This window comes from Hemicordylus capensis, chromosome 1 (genome assembly GCF_027244095.1).
Source record: "Hemicordylus capensis ecotype Gifberg chromosome 1, rHemCap1.1.pri, whole genome shotgun sequence".
In the NCBI taxonomy this organism is placed as follows: Eukaryota; Metazoa; Chordata; class Lepidosauria; order Squamata; family Cordylidae; genus Hemicordylus; species Hemicordylus capensis.
Genome location: NC_069657.1, coordinates 149,612,966 through 149,638,371, shown reverse-complemented (window position 1 = coordinate 149,638,371; position 25,406 = coordinate 149,612,966). Strand labels below are relative to the sequence as shown.

General features: G+C 45.3%; 1 protein-coding gene across 2 annotated transcripts; it reads right to left on the bottom strand.

The window, feature by feature from the left end:
• Positions 1-1,314: 1,314 nt before the first annotated feature.
• Positions 1,315-24,811, bottom strand: RETREG2 (reticulophagy regulator family member 2). 2 transcript variants are annotated; one of them, XM_053284206.1, is made up of 9 exons: positions 24,395-24,811; positions 17,456-17,562; positions 9,695-9,725; positions 9,052-9,187; positions 7,517-7,601; positions 6,690-6,827; positions 6,314-6,408; positions 4,568-4,703; positions 1,315-4,280 (listed from the first exon to the last, which is right to left on the bottom strand). In XM_053284206.1, exons 1-9 carry the CDS (start codon positions 24,661-24,663, stop codon positions 3,619-3,621), a joined length of 1,659 nt encoding a protein of 552 aa, XP_053140181.1. In that variant the 5' UTR covers positions 24,664-24,811; the 3' UTR covers positions 1,315-3,618. The 2 variants fall into 2 exon arrangements, with proteins under 2 accessions (XP_053140181.1, XP_053140185.1); XM_053284210.1 differs by lacking the exon at positions 24,395-24,811 and adding an exon at positions 23,264-23,374.
• Between the last annotated feature and the right edge of the window lie 595 nt (positions 24,812-25,406).

Here is a 25,406-nt window from a genome sequence, read left to right as displayed (position 1 = left end):
ACAACTCCCATGACCCTGACTACTAGACACTGTGGCTAGGGATTATGGGGGTTGTAGTCCCACCAAAACTGCTGCAGGGCAGGCAGCCCTGCTATAAGGAAATGGGCACAGAATGGAGCAGAAGGAACTATGGGCCCTACCAACACTTCATTTCACTCCATTCCCCAGCCCCTGCCTGTTCAAGTAGGAAGAGTGGCAGGGGCAGCTATCACCACACAGCAGCATCAAGGGTGTGGAATGGGAGAAGGGGCAGAAATTGGGGTGGTACACAGCATGCTCTGTGGGTATGTCAGGCAGTGGCTTGCCACAGCATCTCCGGTGCAACAGGGCTAGAACCAGGCCTGCAGCTTCTTCACCCCACACCCCTGCAAGCAAGCTCCCTAGCCAACCGAGACAGTAGCAGGTTCTAGCCAAGTTTCCTTCTCCTCAAGTCATAGTAGCAGCATAAATGCATGCACATGTACACACAAGAAAAACAAGTCCAAAGCAACGATTTTAGTCTTGCCAAAGCTAGGGCACCTACTAGCATATGAGGCCTAGCTAGTGTCAGACTTTGTCAAACAAGGGCAGCTCTGGGGGTGGGCAAGCATCTCCTCAGAAACGTAGTTGCCCCCACTCCCATTTGTTTCAGAAGTCTAATTGGTGAGACACAGCTCACCTACCCAGGAATACTTTGCCCTTCTATGCCTCCCCTCATTCTGGTGCCACCGCTGTTGTCAAATCTCTTACGCTGGGTCTGTCAGCAGGCACACACAGGTTAGCGAGCATGGCACATAGAACAGAGGCCTAATGCTCAAACTTGAGATGACCTGTAGGTCAGCTGTGGCAGGTGAGGGTTGATAGGATTCAATGCTTCTCCATACAAAAACCAAACACATTCACACACAGAAAACAAGATGACAGAGGAGGTGGTGTGGGTAGAATCCATCTCCTGATATGCCAGCTTTCTACCAAGAGAAGAAATGGTGTATATGAACCCCCCACCCAACCCCCCCAATGCAAGTTTACCACCTCATCGGCTGTTTGTGAGAACAGACAGGAGTTCTGCAAGTATATGCAGGTACTGTCTTCTGTCCAAGGCTATGCATCTGCAGCAGTCACTGCTATACACACATAACCATCCAAATTTGGATCAGCAACATAGCCTTAACTGAACTGCAGCACACGTTCAGTGAAACGTGGCCCTGGAGAAACAACTAGGGCAACAGCCAGCTAGACATGGGTTAGAGACTGACACATCAGAGTGAACTGAAGGAAAAAGCAAGTGGGGACTTCTAGCTAAGAGGCAAAGAATTAGAACTTCTAATCCACGGATCACATCTTTAAACTTTTTATTAAAAAGACTACAGTTTTTAAATATATAGCCATAGAAGAAACACTGCTACATAACTTCCAAGCCCTCCACCTTTCCTGGGTGACATCAGCAATCTCCCAGCCCTTCAGCAAGAGACTCTTGGCATGGAGCAGTGTGGCCCTACTGCCAAGAGAGGAAAGAGAGAAGACTTCGAGCTCCAGAGAACACACACCAACATATAACATGCCTCCTGAATCAGACAGGGAAAGCAAGGGCTCCTGGTTATTGGGAGGGGGTGGTCAAGTTTGTGCTCAGGACACATCACGAAAGGCAGGCAAGCTCCACACTCAGTGCCACTCAGCTGCCCACTGCCAAAGTGCAGACATGAGGAGGAAGCTGTTTTCAACAGCCACTCCCCCCACCCTCATTTTGGGTGGTGCTGGGGCGGGGGGGCGCAACACAGTACAGAGAGGTAACCAGCTCTGGCCAGCCAAGTCACTTGCTAGTAGACGTCCAGAAACATATTGCCCCATGAGTGAAGGAGCCTGATATAGGAAGACACCCTCTATAAAGAGTGACAGAGCCACTGAATGGCTCAGCAACCAGTGTGTTGCTGAAGCAGACAAAAGGTCTCGCAGATGTGTCTGGAACTGCTTTGGCAGCCTCTCATCCTGAGGGATAGCATATTCACCTTGATGAGTAAGTTCCCAGAAGTGTAGGTCAAAGGACAGCATGGAAAACCGTCATAGGTTCAGGACCTGCATCTGTAAGCCTAAGATGAAACTGCTTTTGTGAGAATACAAAACATCAAGGATTGTCTGAAGTACCTATAATGAATATTTAAACAGCAAGAGAGATCCATTTACTGTGCTGCACTCTCACCCCAAACCAGCAAAAAGATGACCTATTCCAGGAAGAAGAGTATCCACTCAGTTGGCAAGGCTATCCTCAGAGGCTGATCTTAGGCTTGCAGTGTGCCAACAAGACACACACTGAGCAGGACTGTGTAGCTCTGTTTTGACAATACAAAAACTTGTTAGTTCCGTTATTTAAAAACAACCTTTGAAAGATTCAACCACACAGTGGTTTAAATCTGATTTTAAAACCCATATTCAGTAAAGCTGTACAAGTAGCAACCTTCACAAGTATTCCCTTGGATTAGTTGTTGTTGTTTTTTGTGGGGGGACCAAAATAATCCTTCACCCCCAAACCAATCCTTCTCCCCAGATAACAAAGGGTACAGGGCTAGAAAAAGCCCTTGGCATTTTGCAAGTGAAGTGTGTGTGCGTGCACATGCGTGTCTGTCTGTCTAGAGGGCCTCCTCCAGTTGGAGAGAAGGGTTCTTTCTCCCAGTGGCACCCACGAGTTCTTTCTTCTCAAACTGCCCACCCTCCTCCCAAGGCAAGATGGAGTGCTGGAGCAAGGCCCCAGGCAATAGAAGATCATTCTCTAGCCAGGGTGCAGTGTTGGGCATGGCTGGCTCAGCCAACCCTTTGGGAGGAGACGTAGGGGTACTTTGCATTTAAAGTGCGGCAGCAGAAGGGGTAGGGGTTGGGGGGCTTCCACATTACCTCTAACTAGTGCACTTGGAAAAACTAAAATGAAAGAGTTCAGAGAGCCTGGCTTGTAATTCAAAGAGACAAGATCAGGCTGCCCCCATTTGGAACCCAAATCAGTGTGTGTAACAATTACATTAATCCATAGAGAAGTGGGAGGAGTTAAAAAATGGAAAGGGGGAGTGGTTAGTGTTTGGGGCCACAAAAGCAGTTTGCTGTTTTGTTCAAGGCAGGCAGCAGAGCCCAGCTGTGCCCCGTTCTCCCACTGTCAGCAAAAGTGATCTACATGGTGTCACTTTTGCAGCCGTTTCCCTCCCACATCCACATTTGAGGAATCCCCCCCCATCCCCCAACCTATTTCTCCACACCATCAATTCCATCACCCTGTTCAGCTAAACCAAACCAACGTTTGACAAGTTATTTACATTTTGAACCCTCCCGCCCCCATCCAATAAAACCACTTTACTTCCTACTGGGTGTGCGGGAATGAGCAGCGGGTACATCTAGCTGAGGTTGCAGCGTGCAAAAAAACAAGAACAAAGGACAAAGACAATCGCAGCAGTAGACCAAAAGACTGCATCATCACTAGGAAGCAGGGGCCGGACACAGTGCCCTGATGGGAAGGCCAGCTTGAGGAGGAGGACTCACTAATCCAGACATAACACTGAATGTGGATGCTTTGCCATCCCTGGTCAGCACAGATCAAACTTTGCCATGTATCTGTCTGTCCTTCCTTCCATCTACAGAAAGACAAGAGAGTAGTGGAACCTAGGATGTGGGTGATGATTCCTCTCCAGGAGGGATAGAAGATAATGCTGGAGCCTCCCTCTCTCCAGCAAGGCCCAGCTCTGCATCCATCTGCTCCAGCTCCCTCTGATCAAGCAGCTCGAAGTCATCAGCTTCCTCCTCCTCCTCCTCCGGCAGAGAGGCTGTCCCCACCTCTTCACTCTCTGACAGCTGCGCCTGAAAGCTCAGTCTCTCCTCAGGCTCAGTAGGCAGAAACTCCGAGAGAGAAGGCCCCTCACTGTCCTCAGAAGAGCGAAGCAGGGCTGACAGGGTGTTTTGCACCACCGTACTGATCGCGGTGGTAACGATTTCTTGGCTCAGCGAATCAATGTGCATCCCCAGGCCCCGTGAGGCGACAGTCTGGGGCTCAGTGGCTTCTCCCGCTATCGCCTGTTCATTCCCGTTGAAGTGTGTATTTACAAAGTGCAGTGGGGAGGCCAGGCACAGGATGGATGGGTCCAAACTCACAGCTGCTGCCACCTCTTCCTCAGCAGAGTCCAGCTGGTGGGCAGGCTCCGCAAAATTATCCTCCTCACTGGGTGGTCCCAAGTCTCTGGAATGAAACTCTTCTACAGAGGGGAATTCTGCCAAGTCCTTAGAGAAGGACTCTTCTGGCTCACTGGGCAGGCTTTGCTGATCCAAATCTGGAAAGCATATCAGGAGTCAGCTAGCAAGAACACAGTCTTCAACATAACACAGGGCTCTGTTCTGACCCTTTAACCCACAAACCAACTCCGCTGTTTGGCCAAGCATAGTTTAGTCTGCTTTATTATACAGAGCCATTTCTTAATATGCCCTTTCCTATCCCAGCCTTGCAGGGTGATGCACTTTTTAAAATCCTTCCTTCCCTGACCTCTTCCATTGCATCACCCAGTCACTGGTGTCCCACAAGTAACATTCCCAAATTTAAAATGGAGCAGGGAAATGGCACCTTCAGACACATCTGTCAACTGTGGTGTAGTAGCTCTGGAAACAGTAAAGCCTCCACTCTCCAGGATAGAAGCCTCCTCATCTGAGAGCTCAGAGTCTGTAATTGCCAATGCTAGAGCAGTCTTCTTCACATCCACCTGACAAAAAAAAGTGGGGGAGGGAATAGTCTTTCAAGGCTTGACTTAGCTAACTGGTACTTTGGTTAAGAACTCCAAGTGTATCAGCTCATTCCCATTTGCCATTCAAGGGTCTCCATCACCAGGGGCTGCTGAGACAATGCTTGGCACCAAACCTTGCACTCTCTCTAAAACCTCTGGGAAGATCACTATTCCAGTCACTTTTCCTTCTGTTCCCATATCACAGATGAGAAAGGCTGCAAAACAGTCTGCAGCCTGCTTCCTGCCTACGATTACCCAAGCAAGTAAATGAATAGTCTTCAGATGTTTGGTTTGGTGGTTGTTGTTTTTTTAAAGGGGAGGGAGACAAGCTGTACCGACACAGAGTCCCAAGCGTGTGCCTGCAAGCCCTGCATCAGCACTGATGTGTTCAAAAGCCTCTTAAGCATCGACAGTGCAGGATGAGGCTGCAGAGCATATCAGCGCTGGGGCAGGGCTTGTGGGTGTGCTCCTTGGACACTGTACACAACTACAGCATTGCTTTTTCAAAAAAGAAAAAGGTCTGAAGAGGGCTAGTTGTCTAGGTTTTTTTCCTAGTTATGTGTGCACATGCGCATGTGTACACACACTCACCTACCTACCTACAAGGAGTATTTAATAGAAACAGACCATTTAAAAAGTCAATGCCATAATAAAAATTAAGTTATTGTGAGCCACAAGTTTTGGGCAGGATATAAATATGTCAAATAAAATAATAAAATAATGCAACCAGAAATCTAAAGGGAAGTACTAAAAAATCGTTTACAGAGGGCATGGATATTTTTTAGCAGCGAGGACCTACCACATTGTGTAACAATTATCTTATTAAAGACAATATGCCATAGTGAGCAATCTCCAAGAAAAAGCTTGTTTGAGCCAGTTTTATCTTTGAAGCTTAAGATAAAACTGGCTCAAACAAGCTTTTTGGGAGATTAATTGCAAGATTACATTTTGAAAGGTTACAGGAATTTTAAAAGAGAGATAGTGTTTTTTGTTATTACAACTACAAAACTTGAAATTTTGTTCAAGGAAATTAAAGGCTTGGGGAAAGTTCTTATTTTCTTTGTTAGATTCAAAATTGTATTAAACTTGTATTGCCGTGCCCTAAACAGCTAAAACATTTTCCTCAGTTTGACTAAGTAGGGATTTGAACCCAGGTCGCTAATGCCCAGACCTTCCACATTCATAAGCTGAGTTATATACCTAATTGGTGCTGACAACACTGGGGAAGAGCCATCCTGCAAAACCCTTACCCTTCCCTTCAAACCACAAGGGACCAAGTCCCCATGGTCTGAAGAGGTAAAGCTGCAGCTACAAAACTGGGGAGAAACCTGGTGTTTCAACAGATTGAAGGCCCCAAGCCTCCAGATTCCCAGCAATGCCAGCCTGACCATTCCATCCCCTCAGAAGAGTACCATCCCAAATGCAGTAATTGGTAGCCATAGCCACATAGTCCCTTTGTAACATCAACATATACCAGGCCTCCAGCAACCCAACCCTACAAGTAAACTACTTGGGGGAAGGTACAGTTCCTGAAAATGAAGCCCCATATCATCATCTACACACTCTATGGTGCCTATGATGATGCTTACCACTGGAGAATACCCAGACAGTTCTGCCTCACTCTCACTTTCTGTCTCTGCCATTGGCTCATTGCCAGCTTCTGGCTCGCTTTTTCCTTGACGCTCTGTCGAGAAGAAGAAATGAATGCTTTATAGGCCTAGTCCTATGGGCCTGGGGAAGCATGCACCAGGACCGCCATACAGCCTGTACTACTTCATGGCAATTATCCCAAGCACATATAAATGACCAGCCACTCATTCACCTTTCATACCCCACCTAATCAGATCTATTACTCTTAGCCAATCCTCTTTTCTTTTCTAGTCATTTCTATTTGCCAGGGCTCCTGCCCCTGTATACCATTATCAAAAGCAATGAAATTCAGGTAGTAGAGAATCAATGACTTACTTTTCTTCTCATGTTTTAGATGTGATGTCTCCACCTTCATGCTGTAGTCCAGTTTCATCAGAATGGGTTCCAAACGAGTGTACATCCTCTGGATAAGCTCATGGTAAACCACCAGCGGCCACAGCAAGATACTGAGCACTGGAGATATGAAAAAAACATATATAACCAGAGTGTGTTGGAAGCATATATTTTCTGGGGCAGAGCAGCAGCCCATGGCAGTTCTGACTGGAGAACTATTTCACCCTAAGGAGGATTGCCCAGGTGCTTCTTATATATTCAGTTCATAACCCTAAAACATACTTGGTACTATAGTTGTACAAACTGCCAACAGGATTCTAGAAAAGAACAACAGCCAGAAACACCTACGCAGCTTCTACAGCCCAAATCCATTTAATGAGTTCATGTATAATCTGACATGGATGCAGAAGTGAAAAAGAGAAATAGATTCCAAGGTTCAGATTGAATAAGTTATAGAAAACAATCTTAGCAGATGCTTTCATTTGCTGCCTGCAACATTTTGGGAATTAGGCAATAGCCCCTCGGACCCACCATTTAGGTTTCCTTACTATAGTAGCGATAGATCCAGATGTCTATAAACCTGCCCTTCACCGGCTTTACAGAAGGGCTACATAGCATGAGCTACTTCCATGCATTTGCATATCAGTATATTATGTAAAAGGACAGAAAGGGCTATGCTATGTGCTTTAATTTCTTTTACATAAGTTTTATACAGAAGATTCCTCAGCACAATTATAGCAGGCTACAAGAGTGCTTAATTAAGCCACACATCTAGTTTTAGGGGACACAAAGGACCCAGTGGTACTCACAGACAATGTAGGAGATCATGATTCCTGGAACATAGTGTCCTACTATCACTAGGATCAAGCATCCTGAGCAGACCCTGGCACAGAACTGGAGGAACAAGGCAAGGGGGACAGAAGAGAAGAAAAGCTGAGCGGAGTGGAGGTGTTCTTAGGACGGCTAGTTTAAGCTGTTTCTGCAATGGTTTGCAGTGGAGATGCCTTCCCAATCGCAGCACTGTTTAAGTTATTGCTGTGCATACACAGCTGTCTTACATGCTTCATAGCTGTGCTGCACAAGAATGGTTTGTTGCAATTTTGCAGAAGTATACGCCTGCTACTGCTACTGCTGCTGGGCAAAGCATGGGACAGGGCAGAACTCCAGGAGGCAGAAAATTAAAGTTAACAAGCTGGGGGCACCTGGGAATTGCCACATGCCCAGAAGTAACTGGCAAATGGCTAACTCTGAGGATGCAATGGCCCAAGTGGCACTTTTCTTGTATCAGTCCCAGCACTTTGAAAGGAATACTTATTTGATCCACTGTGAGAACTACCAAGGAATTTGCCAAAAGCATTTAGGTGGCAGATATTAGGACTCTGGACCTTGAAAGAGCATAATCGCTGCACAACTCCTCTTTATCCCCTCCCTCTACTTTACCTTTTAACTGGCCTTCTGACATATATCAGGTAAGGCACTGCACACTTCTCCAAGAACAAGCTATGATCACTTCACTGAGGGGATACTTGCAGAATTCTCTGCCACAAGATGTGGTGACAGCCAACAACCTGGAAGGCTTTAAGAGGGGTTTGGATAACTTCATGGAAGAGAAGTCTATCAATGGCTACTAGTCGGAGGACTATAAGCCACATCCAGCCTCAGAGGCAAGAAGCCTCTGAGTACCAGTTGCAGGGGAGTAACAGCAGGAGAGAGAGCATGCCCTCAACTCCTGCCTGTGGCTTCCAGCGGCATCTGGTGGGCCACTGTGTGAAACAAGATGCTGGACTAGATGGGCCTTGGGCCTGATCCAGCAGGGCTGTTCTTATGTTCTTAATCTATACTAGAAATCCCAGCTCTACAGGAAGCAAGCCCAAATCCATCTAAGAATAAGGCCAGAACTACAAGTTACAGCAAAGATGGGGCTGCTGCTGCAGCATATCGGTCCAGCCTAAGGGAATTATGTCTGCACTAGATGCTTTTTAGGACATATTGGGAACAGCTGGTGCAACTGGCTCCTTGTCTGGAATTATGTCATTGGTCAAGACTCCACTTCTATGTTTTGTTTCCAGAGATGTTGCAAGTAACACTGCCCTCCCCTTCAAGCTTGCAGTCTGAAACATTGCTTTTAATGCCACATAGGATTGTGTATGGGCAGGAGGCATGCTTTTTCCTACACTGCAACCATATCTGTGCAGGAAAATCATCAGGTGTGAAGCAGCCCAAAGTACTAGGAGCAAGTATATTAAAAAGCCCACTGTTTTGTGCCACAGCCCAAAGGCAACATGGGATATGTTTTTTCTAGTTGGCCACGCTGAGGCTTTCTTCCTGTTGACTCCCAGCTTACCTTGGCAGGGTTTTGCCTCTTGTACTGTAGCAGCTCTCGCAGGTACAGCCTGAAGGTAATCCAGCTCTCAGCCAGGCAATGGCAGAGCTCTGGGACACTCAGCAAGTGAGGCTGTGCTCCTGTCATCTCACCATCACTATGGCAAGGGAAACAAATGTCAGTGGACTGGGCCCACCCGGGAGTCCTGTAAAGTCGAATAACTTCCTAGCAGGCAGACAGGATTGCACAGTATTTAAGCAGAAGGAAAGAGTTGTGCCCCTCCTCCAACTGAAGAAGTCTTTCTTCTTTTGGAGCTCCTGGCTCCCAACCCTGGGGTAGAAATATTTAGGACAGAATTTCTGTGGCTGACTGGTAATTCACCAGATGTCCCAGTGGCAATACCAGAATTTCTTTTAAAATGTAGAAGCTAAAAACAGAGCTCCATTTGTCCTGTTATCAGAGAGAAACAACAAAAGAGTCCCTGATACTGCTTGGGAATTCGCACAAGAAAACCAAATGCTCCTGCTGAAAGAAGGGAAATTCTGGAAGCACTTTTCAGGACACAGTACAGATCAAAATTCTGGGCCACCCCAAGCAAGATGGAGGAGGCAAGGCAAGAGAAGAAGTCTCTCTGTTCCCAATAGCATGCCAACAGCAAACCTACCTGTCTCCTCCAGGCTCTTCCAAGGGCTGAACTGTAGAGGAAAGAAGAAAGAGAGCATTCAGAAAAGTAATAAATGAAATACAACTATTAATGCTAGAAGGACCACATGTTCAGCTAGAGATTTCTTCCTTCAATATTCTAGCCTGGAAATCATTCTACACAGGCACAGCAGAAGGAGCCAGATCTGCAGCTTAGATTGCACTGGAACCAAGAGGGAAGTGAGATCTTTCTTGAGAAGTGTTCAAGATATTACCCAAACACAGTTAACAGCGTAACTTTGTGGGCCTATTTAGCTGCACACTCAACCACAGAAGAGCTGCATTCGTGTGGGAGTGTCATGTCCTGAAAATTGCCGACTGACACAGATGCAATTTGTGGGGCAGTTCCCAAATAAAGTAAAGCTCAGACTTTGCCAAAGTTCAGAAGTTCTCTCATATATAGCTCCAACCAGGAAGTGCATATGCAAAGCTGGGATCTTTACTGGCTTTTCCACAAGACTTACCAAACTACAAGGTATTGACAAACTCATTACAAGCAGGAGGGCATTGAGCAGGGATGTTATAGTATTAATTTGGTGAGAATGTCAAGGTCTTTGATTTTTAAGGCATGTCTCTAGCTCTCATAGCTACAGACTATTTGATTACTTGAAAAGAGGGACACACATCTATGCCCTACTTGTATCTATCACAACACTAAATCACACTCCATGACTTTTTCCTCTGCCACACCACCCAGATAGGCTGACACCTTTAAACATTTTTCCTGAACTGGCTCAGATGTAGTCAAAGTTGAGGTGATTTATTCTAAATACACTTTGCCTATATACTTGTGTAACAGAATTGGGGTGCAGGACTATGTATTCTTGCTGTAGAACAGGGCTGCTCAACTTCGGTCCTCCTGCAGATATTGGCCTACAACTCCCATAATCCCTGACTATTGGCCACTATGGCTGGGGATTATGTGAGTTGTAGACCAAAAACAGCTGGAGGCGGGGGCTAGGTTGAGCAGGCCTGCTGCAGAAACTGGGTTGCCTTGGCATACATGATACATCTACAAGGTACATCTAAAATATCATTAAAAAACCAACATCAGCAAACTTAATACAAAAGAGCAGCAGCATGGCATGGAAACAGGAGAACCAAACAGAAATCACCTAAGCAGAGCTGGCTCCATCCTCCTCAGGGTGGAGCCGCTCTGGGAGGAGCAGAAGGGTTTCAAGTTCCCTCCCTGGCTTCTCCAAGATAAGGCTGAGAGAGATTCCTGCCTGCAACCTTGGAGAAGCCGCTGCCAGTCTGTGAAAACAATACTGAGCTAGATAGACCAATGGTCTGACTCAGTATATGGCAGCTTCCTATGTTCCTATGACTCTGGATTTATAAAGCCACTCAGCAGAGCACCTCAAAGTCTATCCAGCATTTGAGCCCAATTTAACTTGGTTGTAGAGGTGGTTTGTGAATAAACTCCATTTCACTAGAGGTTCAAAGCTCTTCAGATCCGAATATCTGGTGTTGCAGACAGGCTGTACTGTTATTTAAAACAGGCCATCAGTTGCAGACAGTCTCTACAAGCTGCAGTACTCACTGCAAACCAACCTAGGACACTCCTCTTGGCTGCAGACACAGAGCTGACAGGCTGCTGAATAGTGCACTGGAGCAGCAGGCAGAAATTTTGTTAAGTCCATAACCCAGATTCAAGGCAATCAGCCCTAACACAGGGCACCAATCATGACCCTCCTCTGCCAGCATGAATTCTGGTGGGCACTCAGGCATTGCACCAGCCACTGCCCACACAAGGAACCTAGAGCCCATTGTCACAGTATCAAAAGCTGGTATTGTTAACAAAGCAGCCTGCCCACAATGGTCATTTGCTGCAGCTATAAACACACTGAGCACTGTGTTTGTCTAATGCTTCAGTACTGTTGCCTGCCTAAGTGCTGGATCCAGGCATCATGCACTGGGATGCACAATCAAAGCAGGAATAAGACTGCTTTGCTCCAGCCTCTTTTCCTTTTCCTAATGCACTAACAAGGAGGCTAGTAGAGCCCAAACCTTCCAGTGTGGTAAACCCTGGCAAGGGCATTGTACTGCTCACTTAACAGTAGCTTCTTCTTGTGTATTAGTCCCATCCTGGGCCTTGGAAATTACAGAGTTCTCATTGCATCAGGACATTATCAACCCTGGTTCCATAGCAGATGGACCCAGGTTCACTTCCTGGCATCTCCAGGAAGGACTGGGAAATACTCATCTGGAACCCTGGAGAGCCACTGAAGACAATTCCGAGCTCCATGGACCAAATGATTTGACTCTGTATAAGGTAGCTTTCCATCTCGCCTTCCTACTCAAGCTATGATTTTTCAAGCAATGTAAGCTAGCAGCTTTAGCATACACTGCAATATTGAACAAGTTAACTCCCTTTTATACAGGAGTGGCCTGAGGTTTCTGTACACTTGAGGCAAGGTGCAAAATATCACTTCCCCTCCACCAAGCATTTAAAAGGGGTTTCGACTGAGAAGAGTGCTTGCTGGCAGCCTCTTCTCATCACCCTGGCCACCTGTCAAGGCTTGCAAGGGGGCCAAGCAACAAGAAGAAATTGCCAGCAAGCAGCCACCTCTCCTTAACCTGTGTTCCAAAGCCTTGCCAAGGATCGTATCAGAGCATCACATGCAACCCTTGCAAAGGCACAGCATGAGGAGAGAAGGTTGCCAGCCATCCCCTTCCCCATGTAGCACCTTTGCAAAGGCTTTCCTAGGACTGGGTCTGGAGCTCCCCTTCTGACCCTTACAAAGCTCTACAAAGGTACCATGTGATAAAAAAAGGTTGCCAGCAGCCACCATCCCCATGTGGCGCCTTTGTAATGACTTTGCAAAGATGGGACCTGGGGCTCCCTTTCATATGCAAGGCTGGAGCTCCTTTGCCAATCTTTGCAAGTTCTGGAAGTGCAAAGAGAGCCCCCTTTCCCTGCCTGGTGGTTGTGCTCCTCTTTTTCATGCATCCTCCAACCACACTGCCTGCTCAAAAAGCAGCAAGTGGGGAAGCTGGAGCAACAGGAAGGTGATGTGTTTAATCACCTCCTGCTTCTCCCCAAGTTCCCTGCTCTTAGCTTCCTGGACAAGCAGAGGGTGGGATGTCACAAGAGAGAAGGACAAGGGTGGCATGCTGCAAGAAAAAATTGTTTGAGGGCGGCAGCAGCAGATCCAGGAAGGGTGAGATGACCAGAGATGACATTGGGTCCACAGAGGCAGCTAATCTGCTGCTTGAGGCAACTGTCTCATCTTGCCTCATTAGCAGCACACCCCTAATGTTACAGGTTAAAAGAAGAAATTTAGCAGGATAAGCAAAATCCAGCAGGATTACCAGAGGTGAAGCCTCTCTGCAGATTTGGTTCTACTCCGCTTAATTCAAGTGATTACCAAAGCCAACTGCTCTTTTGGTTGCTTCAAACAGGAAAGGAACAGGATTCCCGCTTACAAAGGGGGCTGCTTCGTCTCTGGGGCAACCCAGAGAGACCATATTATGCCTGTTTTGAAACAGTTACACTGGCTGCCGATATGTTTCCGGGCAAAATACAACGTGCTGGTTATTACCTTTAAAGGCCTGAACAGCTTAGGTCCGAGTTATCTAAGAGACTGCCTTCTTCTACATGATCCCCACCGCAAGTTAAGGTCATCTGAGGAGGTCCGTCTCCAGTTGCCACCAGTTCATCTGGTGGCGACGCAGAGGCGGGCCTTCTCTGTAGCTGCTCCTGGGCTGCAGAATGCACTCCCAGCAGAAATTCGTAATTTGATATCATTGCTGTCCTTCAGGAGAGCCCTTAAAATCTATCTGTTTGGCCTGGCCTTCCAGGGTTTTAAATGACTGACTAATTGTTTTAAATTGTTGCCCTGATTTCCAGTAGCTGTTTAATTGGTTTTATTGTGTTTTAATAGTTTGATTTTAATTGTTAACTTGTTTTAATTGTTTTTATCGTGCTGTAAAACCACCCAAGCCATTTTGGAAGGGCAGTATACAAATCAAATCAATCAATCAATCAATATGCTGAGAAAGTTTTGTCAAGGCAGTTCACACTGATCACAGCACAGAGGGTATTCCCAGTCGTTTATTTCAACATGACTGCTGATTCTTATGGGCAATTTTACAAGAGGTCCAGATGACATTCTGCACATCCCATAAGTTCCTTGCACAATCTGCCTGACGATCTGTGAAACTCACTGGCTGACCTGATGCACAGTTATTAAGGATGCAAGTGACTTGCAGAGGCGCTGCTGCAGACATAAGCAGCAGTGAGGCTAAAAAGATTAGGTGGTAGCACTACCAGCATTACCAGTTTTCCCCATATGTGACTATGGGAAGAAATAGAGTAATGCTGGTAGCGCTACCACCTGTCCACTGTAGCTGTAGTTCATTCTCCAGAGCAGCAGCTCTGAAATTTACTCTGTGTCCCTAAGAATAACATATCAGCCACTGTATTTTCGTTACTATGTTTTTCCCTACCTTGATCACAGAAGGGGAAAGTTTTGGTCAAGTACAAAAAGGTCTAGATGGACCTGTAGAGCAGCCCTTCCCAACTGGTGTGCTGCGGGACATTAGCTAGGAGCATAAGGGAATGAGTCCACTCCAAACGCGAGGCATTTAAACTCCCTGCCTTTGGAGCTGACTCGCCCTATAATGCACTGGGAAGGGCCCATCCTGCCCAGTGTATAAGGGAGCGAATGCCAGTGGTTGGCTGGGGAAGATAAGCAGCTAAGCAGAGTCAGAAGGTGTTAAGCAACAAGAGGGTGGTCCTCAATAATCCTTTGGCGCAAAGCTCTCTTTCCCAATCAAAGATCTCAACCAGTCATTTGTGCCATTTGAGTATTCAACCAGGGTGTTGTTAAGTACTTAAAATAATACAGTTTTCTGTCCCATCTGAACAAACCAGCTATAAGCATTTTAGTGACATCCCATTACAGTTATGGCCATTATAGCCTATAATACATAAGCAGTATTTGCATATCACTTATTCTCCCTCACCAGCAAATCAAGGGAGCTCAAGAGCAGCAATATTAACACCAAAAGATAAAGAGGGGGGCAACTGTGGGCACAACAGTGAACTAGACATAAGTTTACTCAGAAGTAAGTCCCACTAAGTTTAATGGAGCTTACTCCCAAGAAAGTGAAGACAGGATTGCTGCCAAGTCATTTTTGGACAACTGGAGGAAAGAGAACAATTCAGCACCATTTCAGGAAGCAATTTATGAAAATAACCAGGAGACAATGATAGACACATTCAAACATGGTTTCTTCCATTCCAAGCTCCACAGGAGTCTCAATAAAAGATGAGGGGGGGTGTTACAGAAGTTGGGTACGTTGGAAGTGAGCAGCAGCAAAGTGTAAGTTTAAAAATTAAACTTCAGAGGGAGGGACCAGAAGAGACAGGGGAAGGACCTCAATTCTCAGTGTTCCCAAGTGTTCCTTCCACCCCTGGTGCTGACAGAAAATACTAGAATGAGTGCAAAAACTGTTAGATACAGACACCCAGCTATGATTCCCCATCCAGTTTCTTATGTAAGCCTAAGAAAACTCACGCAAAAAGGTCCTCTGTCTGGAAAAATTCATAATCTGACTGAATGTTTTCATGTTAATATTGCTGCTCTTGAACTCCCTTGATTTGCTGGTGAGGGAGAATAAGTGATATCATGCAAATACTGCTTATATATTTATAGGCTATAATGGTTAGATGCATCACAAATGTAGCACCAACTTTAACTGCTTATTGGAGCAGCAGAGCAAACAGGTAAGTAGCCCATCTATATATTTTCAACACCATACAGTTCAATCACAATTCATGTAGCAGGGAGGACGACATGTATGACAGTCTCAGCAAGAGTCCAGAAAACAGGCCTTGGCCCACCTTAGCTGTCCTACTGGTATGTGTTACACAACACTATTGCAACACTGTTTGCTGTATACCATCAGACAATTTGGACAAAACTGCCTTGACTGAGGTAATGTTCAACATGAAATCAAGGCCTCCAATCCTGCAGAGACAGAACTATTCTCAAAGGCAAGTGCTCACTGCAAAGAGTAGAGGACTATCACTGGTACTTTGCATCATTCTGGGACATGCACAAATGCAGTTACCATGCTAGTAAGCAGAATAATGAAGGACAGCAAGCAAAATGGGTCTCACTGTCCAAGAAGGAAAGAGAGCAAACAAAGCATACCAAGAGTGCTATCGGTATGGTACTGCTTATCACAGGGCATCTAATGTTCCTCACTTCTAGGTGATTTCCTGACAATATTGTGTTCTGGGTGTGACTTCTGGACAGAGTCATGCAAATTAAGTCAATTCATTAATCTATTCAGGCTGGATCTTCCCTTTAAGATCTTGTGATCAGCTTCTTTCTTGTCTGACTGGTTTATTAGCAACACACTATGAAATGACATCATACATTCTGCTTAGTCAAGGCTGAACCTTGACATTTTCTCCCTAACTTACAAGTTTCATAAAGCACTCAAGCAGGTTCCTGCTATGGGCCTCTACCTTGTGCCCTAACAAGTAGTCCTTAGAGCTCATTGGTGGCTGTCACTGCTATCTCCTTTGAGTTTCTTCTTGGACTGTGAGCTCTCTGGGGACAGGGAAACATATTATTATTCCTTCTATGAAAACTGTTTTGTTGAAAAGTGGTATATAAATAGTAGTGGTGGTGGTAGAGACAATGTTGTGCCAGATGCTACAGCTGGCAAGCCACAGCCTTTGCATGAGGGGTTTAGGGGTATATTTTGAGAAGGGAGGGATTACAGGCCAACACCACAAAGCCAGTTGGTTCACATTCAGGCATGCTACACTTCATCTTTCTTCAGCCACACAGGAGTTCTCACTCAGCTGCCCTGAACAAGTGGAATACAACTCCAATGTGCAGTTTCAAATGCCATCTGCCGAGTCCCACAACACTTTGCCTCAAGAAGAAAGGCTGAGCTTAAACTGAGCACATGTGGAGTAGCAGTATAAGTACATCTGGTGTTCTTTGAATTTTTAAAGTCTGATAGCTTTATCAGGGGCTGCAGCATTTTGCATAGACCAACAGAGAGATATACTGAAAGGAAAGTTTAACCAAGGGCCTTTGTAGTTTGAGGCACTGCGACTGCAAGCAATTTCTCATATGAATTGGTTGGGACTGTGCAAACTAGTTATTTATTAGTGTTTAATTCAAATCCATCACCTTAAGTGGTGCAGTGAGAAAATGCTTGACTAACAAGCAGAAGGTTGAAGAATCAAATCCCCACTGGTACTATATCGGACAGCAGCGATACAGGAAGATGCTGAAAGGCATCATCTCACACTGCGCCTGGAGGAGGCAATGGTAAACCCCTCCTGTATTCTACCAAAGAAAACCACAGGGCTCTGTGGGCGCCAGGAGTCAAAATAGACTTGACGGCACACTTTACCTTAATTCAAATCCAGCAGGTTTTGCTAGCAGGCATATTAAACAGCCAAGAGCTGCTCACTAGGTCAGCCATTTCCCATCTTCATCCAGTGTTGCAGTGCCAGTTCCTGTGCAAGGAACAGCATTGCTTTCGACTTCTAATTCAGTGTGCCACATCAAAAAACGACAAAGAAGAAGAAGACATACACACCCAGGCTCAATTAGCGGGAAATCACAGCAGTGGGGCAGGAAGTAATGGACTATACTTGTTGGTTCCCATGCTCTTACAAGGGTGGTCCTTGCTCAGAAACTACTCACTTCCCTTACTTTATATAGCCACCATTACCCACACTTACCTGAAAAATCCAATAGGAATTGGGGCTTCCATCTCTCCAACAGGAGAACACCAATAAGGCCAACACTTAGGAGGAATAGAGGACGTAGCGAAGTGGACGAAAACAGCCTGGAAAGTGATAGGAAAAGAGACAGGTAGTAACAGTGGGTACAGGCAAGGATATAGAATGCATAGATCCACAAATCTGGGCTAGACTTAGGAGTCAGCCATTATTATCTGCAGTCACCTCTAATTCCACCCTTTGCCTAAGTCCTCTGGTACACATACAACCTGAGGGATGGGATAAGTTCCACACTTTGCACTGACTTTGGAGAAGGTTCAAAAGCAGCACAGATCTCTCTTACTGCTTTTTATGTTCCCTTGATGCCAAGTGAGAGATGAGATTCCAACCCACCCATCCCTCCAGTTCTCTGAATGAGCTAGAGAACTTGACAGCAGCGGGAGGGGTGACCTCTCACACTAGGCATAAACAGGAGATGGAACCCTGCCGCTCCAAGTTATCTGATGTGTAGAGGCCTCTGGGTCTCTTGCTTTATGCTGGGCAGGTGGGGATTGTCAGAATTAAATGTAGGGTTATCACTGACTATCTTATTTGCAACTATAAACACAATACAGTTGATTTTTATTTTTTAAGACTGACAAAAGAAAATCTTTTTTTTTAAACTGACCCTTTTCACAGGTTACAGCTCCTACATTTAGAAGAGTTACTCACCATATCAATCTTCATCTAAGAACACAAGACAGTGCAAAGTTTCTGGAAGTTGCCAGGCAACTCCTAAACCAGCCTCAATCATTAGCAGATTCTTCCATACACAACACCTTTTAAAAACAAGTTTCTAGTCCTTGTGACTGTGAAGTGTCTGAGCAATGACTACTGCAATCTCAGAAACAAGAAGTGAGGGATATCTGGAGGTTAAGTGCCCTGCATAGCTTCTTGTTCCTCCACATGACTAGCAGAGGCAGAATAAATTCTGTAAAACAAGCAGATGTGCATAACTTACATTTACAGAAAAATTACAGGGGTTTTTTGGTGCAGAATTTAGGAGTTTTTCTTCTTAAAGTACATAACACACACAGCCATAACCCCAGACATCAAGTAGCCTCATCAGTAATATTTAAAAATAATCAGAAAACAGTTCCAGCTGAACACTGTTTTGTTACTATCAGTTATACTTATCAGTTATCAATTCAAGTGTACACAATGTTTTATGGCATCTACCCATTCTTCTTCTAGAAAGAAACCTGACGCTAAGCAATAGCCACTTCTCCAAAATCACAAGCAAGCCTATAGCTGCAGAACATTTGAATCCATGTATCCAAAGTCAATGAGACAGTAGATCAGACGGGCTTTTCCCCCACACAATAGTATCTAAGCTACATAGCGCTGAATACTAGAATATATTTCAAGCCGTTATTTCTATGTTTCCAAGGTTCAAGTCCAGAACTAGCCACAGGACTATAACTGCTAAAGATCTATATTTTCCATACTGAGAACTGAAAGAATACCACAAACTTGGTTATCTAGAAATTTAATGCAGGCGGCACCTAATAATTTGAAACATTTTAACCTCAATATGACTGACACAAGATTCCCCTCCCACTTCCCACCCCACTTTCTAGTCCTGTGTACATTAGATCAAGGCAGGAGAAGAAGAGAGGATGACTTTTCTTTTTAAAATTCAAATCTTTCTGGCAGAGCCACATTTGATTCTTTTATTGTGGCAAGCCTTGCTTCTAACATATTATTAGGTGCAATCATAATAATGATCAGAAGTACAGGCCATTAAGAATATTGACCAAAGAGGCTGCAGCTACATATAAGTAGTTCTTCAAAAATGAACATTCTATTCTTATTTTAAGTTCAGGTCTCCATAACTGCAGCCTCTGGAAGCCTGCCACCAACTCCTGCTCTGATTTCAAACCATGAATCTGTGCTGTTAGTCAACTCATTGTCTGTGATAATAAACAGGATGTTGGGCTTTCCAGTAGTGTGCTGAACTCTATCACTCAGACTTGTTAAATGTTGCTGTGTGTGCGCAGGGACAGGGTAGGCAGAAAGGAAGGAATGTGCTAGAACCGCAATTCTCTGCAACTACAAGTTGAAAAAGGGCTCAGCTGGCAGAGGGCAACCAGCAGTTTGTAGGATTTACTGATCTACTGCCAAAGTTACTAAGCTACCAGCCCCAAGCTGAGTATGGCACAATCCAAATGGCTCCTATGCAACAAGGACACAAAATCTAACTAGAAACACTCCTGGGCGAATGTCCAGTTATTTGCAGCTGCTAGTAGCAGGCCTCGTTTATCACAGACCAAGTCCTGGAAGCACCCTTGGCACCTCCCATGCATCAGTGAGAGATCTGTTTATACTTTGAGAGTTAAGCTGGAAGGTTACTTGAGGTGACACCCAGTCTACATCCTAAGTGCAGCTGCGCTCATTTTTAGAACAAGCACAGAGCACACTTTTTTTTTTTTTTTTTTAGAATACTGCTATACTGCCCTTCAAACACTTCTCAAGGCAGTTTACAGCTAAAAACATAAATTATATGATAATAACTCTTTAGAAGTCCTGGGAAGATAACAAGGTCTTTGCCTGGTGACAAAAAGATCACAGCATAGGCATTAGACAAGCCTCTCTACAATGTCTATCTCAAGGCAAAGACCTCAAGCCTGCACTGTACTTGTTTATCCACGGCAGCTTTGGGGTTGGGACATCAGGATTTACCCAGTACACGGGGTTTAAAGGGGCAAATCTCAAGCAGGGGGCTCCATTACTTCTTCCAGCAGTTTAGTCTATGCCAGTGGTTCCCAACCTGGAGACCTCCAGATGTTGCTGAACTACCACTCCCATCAGCCCCAGCCACAGTTGTGGCTGATGGAGTGGTAGCTGAGCAACATTTGGAGGCCCCCAGACTGGGAATCACTGGCCTATGCTATTGGAGAGGGGTCATAGTTCAGCGGCAGAGTAAATACTTCATCCCAAGTTCAGTCCCTGGTATGTCTAGTAAAAAGGCGCTCAGGAAATAGGGCCAGGAAAAATCTCTGCCCAAGACCTTGGAGAGCTCTCACCAATCAGCATAGGTAGTATTTTGGATCTATATAAGACAGCTTTACATTTTTAAATATCTGCATCCGCATAAACATGCAGTTGGAGGAAGGAGAGTTGAAATTTTTTCCAGGCATTTGGCATTAATTTTAATGATCAAACATACATAGAAAGTGCTATTCCTCTACCAGGCAGCTGATCCAATATTCTTCCACTTCTGACACCCCATCCCTCCTTGAACTATAATTATAAACAAAGGGAGTGTGACTTTTAGATCTCTCTGCAGCTTTCGATACCATTGACCATGGAATCCTTCTGGACCACCTGAAGGAGGTGGGATTGGGTGGCTCTTTTTTTACAGTGGTTCCACTCCTACCTCTCTAGCAGATTCCAGATGTTGTCGGAGACTGTTGTTTTGCTAAGCGAGAGCTGAAGTGTGGAGTTCCACAAGGCTCCATACTGTCTCCAATGCTTTTTGGCATCTACATCAAACCACTGGGAGAGATCATCAGGAAGTTTGGTGCTGGGTGTTATCAATATGCTGACTACACCCAGATCTACTTCTCCATGCTGACCTCATCAGGAAATGGCATATCTTCCCTAAATGCCTGCCTGGAGGCAGTCATGGGCTGGATGAGGGATATCAAACTGAAGCTGAATCCAAATAAGATGGAGGTACTGACTGGGGGGGAGGGGGCTAGAGATGGTTTAGATCTGCCTGTTCTGGATGGAGTTACACTCCCACTGAAAGATCAGATACATAGCTTGGGAGTGCTCTTGGACCCAAAGCTCTCCCTGTTTTCTCAGGTTGAGGCAGTGGCCAGGAGCGCTTTTTATCAGCTTTGGCCGATACGTCAGCTACAACCATTTCTAGGGGCAAATGATCTTAACACAGTGGTATATATGCAGGCTTGACTACTGTAATGTGCTCTATATGGAGCTGCCTTTGTACATAGTCCAGAAACTATCATTGGTACAGAATGCAGCAGCCAGACTGGTCTCTGGGACAACACAAAGGGACCACATAACACCGGTTTTGAAAAAACTGCACTGGCTGCCAATATGTTTCCAGGTGAAATACAAAGTGCTGGCTCTTACCTATAAAGCCCTTAATGGCTTAGGTCCAGGCTATTTAAGAGAGCGTCTCCTTTGTCATAAACCCTGTCGCCTGTTATGATCTTCTGGAGAGGTCCGGTTACGGATACCACCGGCTCATTTAGTGGCGACCCATGACCAGACTTTCTCTGTGGCTGCCCCAGGGCTTTGGAATATGCTCCTTACTGAAATAAGAGCATCTCCTTCTCTGTTTGTTTTCAAGAAGAATCTCAAGACTTTTGCAGGCTTTTAATTAGAATTAATTTTTAATAATTTTAAAAACTTATTTTAATAACTATTTTATTCTATTGTTTTATTGTCATGTATTTTAATCTGTGATTTTTAAATATTTTAAATTTTGTACATCACCTAGAGATGTACATATCAGGTGGTACAGAAATGTAACAAACAAACAAAACAAAAATACATACAAGCCTGAGGCACCATCCTGGATCCATTCTTGCTTGTCTGAGGCTATAATAAAATATATCTATCGTCCTGGATCAATTTACAAAACATACTGAAAACAACCCCATAGTGTAATAATTATGCAAGTAGGACCAGACTGGATTGTGGCCAAGAATAATGGAGACCTGTAATTCACACTGCATATCTTCAGACTTCCTATATCACTCATATCATCTTTCAAGGATTCAATGCTTGGCCATATCAGTCCACACAAAGATGTTCCCAATTTATTTCACTGAAGCATTAGATTCACAGGACTATCAGCTCCTATCCTAACACAGATACATTAGCTACCAGGGCAGAATACTTAGAATCACCACCTCATTCTTCAGCTCTGCAGTATCTACATGCCATGTATATTTTTTATTGTTTTCAGACAGGACTTTTGGGTTTGCTATGAGAGTGATACCAGAACATGGAGAAAGTGTGATGTGTAGAGATGAGCTATAATTGTTTATCTCCAGCAAATCCTTGTCTAGAACAACAATCATCAATATTGGATATGTACAAATCTAAAAAAGTCTAGCAGGTTTTTTTCTGACCCTTAAAACATAAATCCAAGAACACAAATGGCAGATGACAAAAAGACCCATCTCTATTGCTTGTGGCAGTGAGTGAGCCATCCATAGTATTCTTTAGTCCTCTCATCTCCACCAGGTCTAGCACCACAAGGTCAAGTGACAATTCTTAACAGTATTCATAGCCAAATGGTATGCCAATACTTATACATCTGGGAGAAGTAGGGAGGCGCATCTTATAAGAGTGGTGCCCAATTAACCTGGATCATGCCAAGCAATGATGTGTACCCACTCAAGTTCCTGAGATTAACTTTCCCTTAAATGTGGTCTATGCTGTGGATGTTGTCCCTGCAAAGGTTTGTCTCCTTTGAAACAGGATAGCCCCTGTCCAGTCAGGGAAATCAAACTAGTCTCCTCACAAACAATGGATCTCATTATACCTTCTTTTGATATCAAATTACCTGATGCACATTCTATCCACAAACCAACCCATTAACTCTTTCCTAAATTATCTTACATGGAATAGATTTCCTCTTTTGTATCGTCTCAGCTGTGGCATGGCCTTTCTTCCAGGACCACCCAATATCTGTCCATAATCTCTTCCCTGCCATGATCATTCAACTTTGTGCCACTAGACTTTGCTCCCCAGCAGAGAGCCTGTTGCCATTCTGGCAGAATATCCTACCTTTTCCTCCAGCTATTTTCTTCCAAATACAAAATACAGAAGATGTTATTCATTTTCCACAGTACCCATTTCCCACCATGTTCTAAAAACAGAAGAAGCTAATTTCCAAATCTCTTGTTTTGAGCCTTATCCCCATCCATATCTCTATGCATTCTCCAATTCTACTTTTTTTGCCAACAGCTTGGCAGCACACACTATCACCGTCAGACAGCATTTTATTTGGGCTAGAGAAACCTGTTTTCAGATCCCTGCTTAGCCATGAAGCTCATCAGGTGGTTCTAAGCAAGTCATTATCTCTCAGCTTAGTCTACCCTCCCCCACCAGTTATTGTGAAGATAAGCTGGGGGAGCTAGTAATGAAGGCAGTGGTCCTCATTGCCCCCTCTTTTCTTTTCTAGGACTTGACCTTTTGCATTGATTATGTGGTACTATGAATACACAGCATGAATGATGAAATGGAGCACACCAAGGCAAATTTGTGGAAGCCATTTAAGTAGCCCTGCATTCTGTGGAAGAGAGGCAAAAGGCAGGTATGAGACATACATAAATGCATCAAACTGCCACTTGCTTGTTCTAAAGAAGACAGCAGGCCCATGAAATGAAACAGAATCGATATTCTCTGTTTCTGATTCCCCACCCCGAGAGGGAGGTTGGTTTTTTGACAACTGTAGCATTGACCTGCTCTTCGGAAGCCCTGCCCTCACAGTCCCACATCACAGATTGGCAACTCTCTCCCCTCTTCCACACAGCCTGTCCTGTAGAGAACTGAGAAAGTGTGCGCAGCAGAATCTTATCCGTGCTTACTCGGAAGCAAATCCTGCCTAAATTACAGGTGCAGTGCTCCAAATCACCAGACACCTGGGATCTTTTGCAGACCTCTTTCCTCCAATCAAAGGAGAATCTCCTGCCCAGCTAAAGCCGCACTAGACATCACCATCGCCGCCACGACTCGAGGACAGAAGGATTCCTAACTGCCACCAAGTCCAGAACAGCCGGCAACCCACATTCATCCCCGCAAGCCGCCATCTCCAAACCCGCTTGCCGCCGCCGCCTCCTCAGACCTATATTGTGCGGCCGCCCCCACACCCCCGCCGCCCGCCCTGGAACCTGCCGCCCTCCTCCTCTTCCTCACCAGAGCGCAGCTCCAAGAGCGACAGCCCCGGCCAGACTCTGCGGCGGCCTCTCCCAGACCAGTAAGAGCTGTACGGCAGCCACCGTGGCCTCCCATCCCCTCAGGCTTCGCCTCAGCCGGACGGCCAGCTGCTCCAGCACCTCCTGCTCCTCCTCTTCCTCCTCCTCAGCTTCTGCCGCGCAGCCACCGGGCCCAGGCGTCGTCGTCGTCGTCACCGCCGCCTCCCCTTCTCCGGTCGCTGGGACACCCGAACCGCGGCCGCTCGCCATCGCCTCAGCCAGCGATCAGGAAGTGGGGGTGGGGGGGCTGGAGAGGAGCAAGCAATCCTGACAGCTGCAGCCGGAAACAGCCGCGCGCTAAAGCCAATCTGTTCGGAAAACCCCAATCACGTGCATCCCCTCAGCACGTGAAAGAGGAATGTGGCGAGTGTTTTTCTACAGAACGCATGCGCAACCGCTCGTACTAGGCTTTTCAAGTCATCCCTACTTAGTGATAGATCGACGCATGCGTACTTCGTGCGTATGTTGTCCTGCTTTGTAAGTCGTGGAAACGCGTCCCTTTTAGAGCTCAAAAACTATGTACACGAGGGCAGTATTTAATTTTGTACAGCCCATCCTATCCTTGTCTGCTCGGAAGTAGATCCCACCATATCTTAAATGGGACTCTGTTATGATGCTTATGTGTTTTCCCCCCTAATTTTTTTTTAGTACAATACCAACAGTATAATCATATTATATGTTACTAGCACCAGTCCTATTTATCTTATTTTATTAGAATTATAAACCATCAGTCTTAGTCTAGTAGTCAAAGTAACACTATGTCACCATTTTTTGTTTACTGATGCAAAGAGATGGAAGTTGGGGGCAAGAAAATGGCAACCCCACCACTATATGCTATTCCAAACTACTACTTCCTTGTTACTTCAAGACAAGAATACCCCTTGCACATCCTCATGAACTATTTTTTTAGTTCCTAATAGTGCCATCCTAAGCAGGTTTATATAGAATTCCAC